General features: G+C 34.3%; 1 protein-coding gene across 1 annotated transcript; it reads left to right on the forward strand.

Moving 5' to 3' along the window:
• On the forward strand, window positions 1-5,629 carry LOC126811632 (uncharacterized). Its single transcript, XM_050537416.2, has 3 exons — window positions 1-105; window positions 851-2,265; window positions 3,972-5,629. Exons 2-3 carry the CDS (start codon window positions 1,177-1,179, stop codon window positions 4,113-4,115), a joined length of 1,233 nt encoding a protein of 410 aa, XP_050393373.1. The 5' UTR covers window positions 1-105; window positions 851-1,176; the 3' UTR covers window positions 4,116-5,629.
• Window positions 5,630-8,224: the final 2,595 nt, after the last annotated feature.

An 8,224-nucleotide genomic window follows, 5' to 3' on the forward strand; every position in this document is an offset into this window, starting at 1 on the left:
CGCTCCATGGGTCGGAAACACACACAATAACATGGTTTTTGTTCCTTGTAGGGTTTATATTAACTCTTATATATTGTCTTAGTAATGTATGGCGTAATGAAGAGGGTGAGTAAAACAAAAGCCCAAATGGTCTCTTTAATTCATTATGTGTCTTCTTCTCAAAGAATTCGTTATGATAGACCATGGCGTTGTAAAAATACCCCGCGGAGCGAAACCCTCTAACCTCAATGCCCTATGTGTTTATTTTTCGGAAACCACGCCGAAAAATTCCAGGAAACTTTCTCGACCAACACCAGGATCGAATCCCGGACCTGGCTAGTGAGTCAGTGCCTTAATCACTGGGCCACCTTAACTCCTTCTACTTCAATGACTTGGCGTTAAAACTATACCTAAAGGTCCACTAGGTTTACCATTGAGAATGAATATAATTATATAGTTTGTTTTCATCTTATAAACGATAACTTAAAGCGAGAATTTCATATTTTCTAAGAAAGTCAAAACATAATTATTTCTATGTCTTTTGCTCAATAGGTTATCAACTCACTATTATACGACCATGGGCATTATTTCCCACCCTTAAAAATCATTGACACAGGAAATAATAACACAATTACCTCCCTTGTTTTCGTATTGCCTCCATGCATTAGCTACCTTCAAACGTTGGAATTTGAAGTTGCAAATGATATTTTTGCCAATTTCTCAGCTGGCAATAGTGAATTATAGGAATAATAGATTACAAGGTAGGACGGTTTATGGATACCATCTATCTATTTTAAGGCTTTATTTTAATAAATTTTAAAAATATAACTTAAAAATATGAAATTGCAGCTTTAAAGCTTTATTATTTCAGATCATATAAAGAGTGTAGCATACAAGCCTAGAAATAAACCAGTTTGTAAGGAACCACGAAAAGTGCTTTTAAGAAGACAGAAACGCCAGTCAATAAGTCCATCGAGGAGAGATAGGCTGAAAAAGAAGAGGCCAATACCCACCCACCTCATCGAGCGACAACTCCATAACCAAGGTGGCAATAAGATTTTTTCCAAAGATTCTATAGAAAGTGATGTCTTCAGAATCAGAAACAAACTATACCGTGGGTCAGTACGGAAAATATCTAAATCCAGTCTAGAAATTCTAAGACGACCAAAAAGCAGAAATGCTTCTTTAGAGGGTAAAATGTACGACCTTGACGACGCTGAGAATATCCCATGGGAAATTTTAGACGTTCTACTCTGTATTCAAACGCCTTGCTATAAGCACGATCATGATCACGTCTGTGTTATTGGTAATCACGTGTATACTATTCCTCTTTGGAAAATTCCAAACACTACTTACCTTTCAGATACATCTTCTCCATCTATTGATATAGGCTGGGAAAGTAGTAGTGAGGACCACGACGATGATACCGAGGAAAATAGTAATGAAGAATACGGTTATGATTATAAAGACACTGATGACGATGATAAAGACAGTGATGGTGATGATAAAGACAGTGATGGTTATGATAAAGAGAGTGATGATGAAATTGACGAAGATGGAGACGGGTTAGGTTTTTATCAATCGAAAGTGTCCCCAAAAATCTATGACTATAAGACATTCGTACCTATCGATCCTGCCATCCCCGATGGACTTCATTTCAATGAACCAGATAATATTAAACTTAAGGCGCCAATTATTGATATCACAGAAGCCATTGGCTCGGAATCATGTGACATTGGAGAACATGGTGACATCTTGGTTGAAAAGCCAGAACCACAGACAGTTAAAGAAATAATTTTCACAAAAACTGTAGAAGTTAAAGAAAATGTGAAAAATGTTATAGAGAATGTTTACGAGACTGGAAAAATTCTCGTTGAAAATATTTATCCGAGCATACCTTACTCAGCTCCAGAAACAACCGATGACCAAAAGACAGCATCTCCTAAGTTGATCATTAATTCTGTTCTTAATGAAGATGATATAGGTCAACCGTGTGCCAATTCTAGTTTTAAAACAGAACTCAACAACGAATATAGAACTAATTTAGTGACGAAGCAATGTTTTACGTCAGATGAAAATGACCTGAGTTGGGTTGAAGACGATTCTACATATTTAGAAGAAATAATGAATCTCCAAAATGAGATTATAAGTCCCCGGAGTCGTCCGGGTTTCAATGAAGTCGACTTTAATTTATCTCAACATCTTCACGATTTATCAATGAGACTGTCAAAAGATTCCCACGATATCCACGACCTAAATAAAACCCTGAGTTTTTACGGTGAACTGGTAAGTACTCACTCTATAGTTGTAACGGGTGTTCATTTTTTTCCCCAATCTACATAGTCCAAGTTTGACTTAATTTTTAGTTCATGTTCCGTATAGATTTGAATTAAGTTTGAACTAGAAATGTTTTAGGTCATAACCAAAATGTTATCTTTTAAAAGAATGCGTGACCTCGGGCATAGCTATAAGATAGTAACACAATGTAAATTTATTCTAGAGTAAATCGATACAAATCAGGATCTAGATAAGATACCATTGTTGAACCTCTTAAACTAGGATTACTTTACCCTATTTAACATATTAGCTACTTGCCATTTGGAGAAAAAAAAATATCGGCAAAAAAATGAAGAGGATCAAACAAAGAAAAGTGTTTCGGAGGGATTATTTTATTGATCGTTTTGCATTGGTTAGAACACCTGCACTTCAAAATATCTTAAAGAGTTTTCAAAAACAAGTGTTGAATAAGTGTGTTCATTCGATTAGTATGCAGCGAGTGCAAGGCGGTGAATTTTAGGGTACGGTTTATTACTAACCATGTCCATTCAGTAAAACGGCGTTGAGGTGTCTTACGTCCACTTACCTGGCCATTTCGGTACTAACCCATGATGCATTTTTATTTAAACAATTCGCTTAGAAGTATAGGAAATTCCGAGAGGTTAGACGTGTGATCCTAATCATCATCACGTAATAACTTCAGGTCGAACTCATGACTTGCAATGATAACAGTATCACCCAGATCATAAAAAAAAAACCGATGGTCTGCTTTTGAAGTGTACACATTGCGTAGTGCACGTAAACCCATTCCAACTGGGCAAACGTCCTCTATATCTAGCCTATAGTAAATAGAAAATAACCGCGCGTACGTCTCAAATTGAACTCGTTCGGATGAACGAACAACTGGGGTCCCGTGTACACATTGACTTACACGTAAACAAACCCTTCACTTCGAATTTCAAATAAGAGTAGGCCGTAGCGTCCGACTTCATTACCCCAGTCAGTGCAGAAAAGTAAGAATATAAACATCATTTCATTTCTCAAATTGTTCATGGTAAAAGTTTTAACGAGATTTTAAACCCTTTACTTGTAAACTATTGCGTATACTGCTGTCTATCTTACAACCAAAGCTATGAATAATAAACTAGGATAAGGCGTTCGCATTGTTAGAATGTTTGTTAACGCATAAATATAACAACATTAAATGCAAACCTTCAACTGTCAGTGATGTAGATTCACACCCATAATGATAATATGACATGCATTATTTACCTTTATTTAAAGTATAGTACCCCCCCCCCCCATACTTACATAGATTCTTTTATAAGCCTTATAAAGAGATTTTCAACAACTTGTATAAATATTCTACATATTAGTACAATAATATTATTAGCCCTACTTCATATTCTCGAAGCAATGGTCCAGAAATTGCGATTAGTTCTAATCAAACGAAGCACTGCGAGGAATAGGGCAAGTTTGTCGAAAAACACTGTACTGAAACTTGGCACAAAAGTCCACCCGAGACTAATATCGTTGCGGTGTATGCTGACGAAATGCGGTTTTGGGTTGTTGTTTTTTTTAAAAAATAGCCAATTTATTGAAACTTGACCAGATAACCGGCAAATTTATTTCATAAACGCCCATTGCCTGAATTTTTCTAAAAGAAAGTGTTTTGATGAATATGTCTTAATATTTACTTTAATTTTCTATTACAGTCTCCATTTGAATTAGGAGCATCATGGCTAGTTAGAAGTCTTCTAAATCATGTTATAGATCAGCTGAATATTTCAGCACGGGCTGATTCTCTACTGGAAGATATATCTGATAGATTTACATCTATATTAAACAATAGTAGATAAACTACAATGGTATAATATACACCCTTTGTTGTATATTTCTATAGAAGAAGACATGCTACATTAACCATATGTAATACACTATGTTTTATAATGTATGACAGTAAATGTCAACCAAACAATTACCTTAAAGGAAAAGTTGACTGATGAAACTATGAAAAACTTCAAGAGTAGACATGTTTTGTTTAAAATGCCATATTCTTAGACAGGACATAAACATGTGTGACATAAGTTAAAATAGGTTGTGGCAAATTAGAACTTTGATTATTGCAAGATCCTGGACTAATTCTGTTATACTAACACCCACATCCGAATTTTGGTTACTTCAAGATTCAGTACCAATTCTGTTTGTATCCTACATAGGCTACTCTAACATCCAAATCCAAATTATCGGCCGTGCTGATCACCAACAAGAACGAGAGTTTTATTTGTCAAAAACACCCAAAGTATTGCAAAAAGTGACCGACAAGGAAAGATATTCTAGACATCATATTCAAAATTCAAATGATTTCATAAAAGATTGACATTGCATAATTGAAAATTTGAGAAAGCGACGCAAAATTGATTGTCTCGGGTTGGCTGCATAGTGCATACATTACATCATGCAAGCCGTTATTGTGGTATCTCGAGGGGTCACAAGTTTTATCCGATTTTAAAAACCGTTCAAATACATCACCGTTACACAATGATGACGGTTCAGTTCGAATTTCGTGAAAAACGGACCGAAACTGCCCGACAAAATGATCGCTCCATGTACGAAAATAATGTAAAAGTATGTAGTACCAAGGTTGTAGACACTCCAAAGGTCCTTTTTTTCCGATTTTGATTAAACTTAAAAATATGTTTATATCCCAAAAATCTGTGTTCCTTTTGATACTCGAGCGTATCGGATCGTAAATTCCTGGATTATGGCTCATGGTTGTACGAAAAATCTTTTTTTTTTTTTTGAAAGCTTGGTCTCTGCCCATCTCTTGCAAAATGTGGGCGTATCTTGCAAGGCAATCTCTTGTTATTTTGAAGCATCTCGATTAATATTTATCGAAAGGTAACCATTAATTACATATGATATAAGTATACTATAGATCTATCTTAGATTGCTTCATGTCAGTAAGTTTATTTACTATCTTGATCCTAATTTGTGATTGTAACATTTGGATTGGTGAAAAAAGATGATTTGTTGAGGCATGAACTCTTACAACCCACATAACTTTTGATTTTTTATAAGACTCACATGATATGTCTATCTATCACACATTCTTGATTCTTCTCTGTGGGTTTTAAAAAATATTTCATCCAGTGTAAGCTAAGGTTTCCTCCTTGTCGGTATTAAGCCCCTTTTCGAAATTCCAAATAACCAAAATCTTGTCATATTTTTGTCAAATTTTTTATATGTTTATCCATATCTATCTATACAAATAGTCCCTTGTCGGTCACATTTTGCTATTGACGGCCATTTATTCAAGGTGTTAAACAACGGGTCAAAGTGGAAACAATTGAATTACGGCCATTTGCATTTTCATGCCAATATTTTCATTTTCATTTTTATATACTCTTGTATATTATTTTTTATATCTTTATATAGATTTTGAAAGAATGAACATTCTATTATTCGCTGTTTTGTTTCAAGAAAACAAAATCATATTAATATTTTTCAGTGTCACTTTTAAGATGTAAAATCATATCAGAAAGATATAAGAATGTTAATTATTTATAACTATTGTAGAAAAGTTCACTTAGATAAAGTATCATTGACTATTTGATCTAGTCAACAGACAACTGGTCTGGTTAAGAATAAAATATTTATAGTTAATGTCGAGAAAGCCGATACTTCTTAATGAATTCTCACGATATAGGTAATTGGACAGCATATGCTTAATGGTCTGAACAGTAACATAATAGGTGATAAGTGAACAACACAAGTTAAAAAATAACAGCGTTGCAATCCTCCATCACAGTTGCTCATCGAATTCTGAGGTGCTCTGCGCTGTACAGTGTAATTCAATGTCTGACCTTGCCTAAAATTCAGAAAATCTTTATTGTAAGTTCTACGGATCGAAACGGGAAAGGTTAAATAAATCTGCAACTGAAGTGTATGCAACATATTCTAACCAGGCTTTGCTAAAATAATGAAACATTATTTATAGTTCAGGTAAATTCTCAGCTGTGGTTTATGTATTTTCCCGTATTTGATACTGACGTTACTATCTGTTGATATTCATAACGGAAACAGCGAAGCTATCATCTTATTTTTTCTTACTTGGGAGTATCTATCACGTTCGTCGTGTTATCGATTCTCAATAACTGAGATATAAAACTAACAGTGTGTTTCTACTCTCAATAACAAACTAACAACAAACGATTTAAAACTCTTTTCTTATATTTTATACGTAAACAATGCTATTTTTTTCACCTATTTACCTCTTTTGCTTTTACGCGGTATATTTAGTGGAGATTTCCTTTTAGCCAAATGATTGTGTTGATTGTATGTAAAATATGTCACAAGGAAATTACTAAATAATATACTTAATATTTATCTATATCTAAAATACGACTTTGTTCTTTAAAACAATGTAAGTTTTGTCACAATTCTTATAATAGCTTATTTACACCTACTCGTTGACTAGAGTACAATGTCTCAATGTTGAGCGTCTTAACCACTGACCGATTATTATATTTGTGGGATTCATAAATCATAAGATGTCAAAAAAAAAACAAAATAAAAAAACCCCGCTAAAATAGGTTTTTATGCGAGTCTTCCCGGCCCTATTAAACATTACCCACAGCTCACAAGTTGTCGATGTTCTTTTGAGTTGACCTATTAGTAAAAGTTTGTTAATATGGTTGGTTACACTCCATTCTGCACACAGAGAACTATCTACTTTGAGAATAGATCTCTGTCCTGAATGTCCACCATATTCAAATATTATATAGTGGTTGTAATCCATTCTACATCTGACGAATACACACACAGACTTAATATAAACCGTTTCAATTTCCAAGCGGAATAAATACTTCTCAGTATTCTTGAAGTATACCTGGCCCCGAGTTCACAAAGCATTCTCAGACTTAAGTCAAGAATTTACTCAAAATTGCTCAGCTTATTGTAACCAAAATATAGCACATTATAAAACTGTTGTTGTTTTAATGTATCAAATACATCAATAAGGAACTATGTGCAAAGTTTTGTGTTTCTGGATCAAAGATATTTCTTATAAACAGTGATCGAAAGTTGAGTAAATTTTCAACTTAAGTCTGAGAATGCTTTGTGAACTTGGGGCCTGATGTTTTCGAATAAAAACGTCGATGTAGGAATTAAATTGTCGGTTAACCAGCTTCGTGTCTGTAGACAGACAGCGTAAGTTTGGCATGGCAAGATTACCAGTATAGTGGAGGATAATGTATGTCTACAGTGTCCAGTCAGTCGTGAAGATTTCTAAATCAGGTAATGGTTTTACGGGGAACTAGGGACTTTCCTGGATTTTTAATAATAAAATTCTAAATAGAACGATTCCTAAATAAAACTACAAATTTCATATTTCTATGAAATGTGACATGTTACCATCCTAAAATCTACATTTAATTTCTTTACTGACACAATAAATTTGTTTCTTTACACAAATTATTATTTGTCAATTCAGTTAACTCGATCTCTGGAACAGTTCCAGATATACCGATATTGTTCCACAGTATGCAGTTAGTTAGTTAGTTAGTTACTAGAGTTTTACGTCCACTTCTACCAGGGGTGATATCGTTGACAACACACAGTAATGCATTGTAAGACGGCCTTATAAAGAAATGTTGAAGCAACAGAGAAAATTTTGCAAAAATAGACTGACTATAACACAGCCCTTGTACCATCTACAATTCTATGTAACAGCAAAAAAAGAAGCCGTATTCTTCGGTTTTCCAACAACAACAAAATGGAATAAGACATATAAAGTAGTCTAATTGGACTGGGGCAATGACAAAGAACTTCACAGCAAACGCAACGATCAGTTTGCTTTATTTTGGAACGGCACAGACCTTTAACACTTTCGCAGATGTGCGCTGATGTAATTTTTCATAAAAATATCGATCCCCAGGTGTCATAAACTTAATTAATTGTGAGATTT

This window comes from Patella vulgata, chromosome 2 (genome assembly GCF_932274485.2).
Source record: "Patella vulgata chromosome 2, xgPatVulg1.2, whole genome shotgun sequence".
Taxonomy (NCBI): Eukaryota; Metazoa; Mollusca; class Gastropoda; family Patellidae; genus Patella; species Patella vulgata.

What these genes read in the sequence shown, in the direction of transcription:
- LOC126811632 (XM_050537416.2), top strand. Translation starts at nt 1,177, where the DNA reads ATGTACGACCTTGACGACGCTGAGAATATCCCATGGGAAATTTTAGAC. An exon ending in TGAGTTTTTACGGTGAACTG is followed by an intron (nt 2,266 to 3,971) that starts GTAAGTACTCAC and finishes TTTCTATTACAG; the next exon opens with TCTCCATTTGAATTAGGAGC.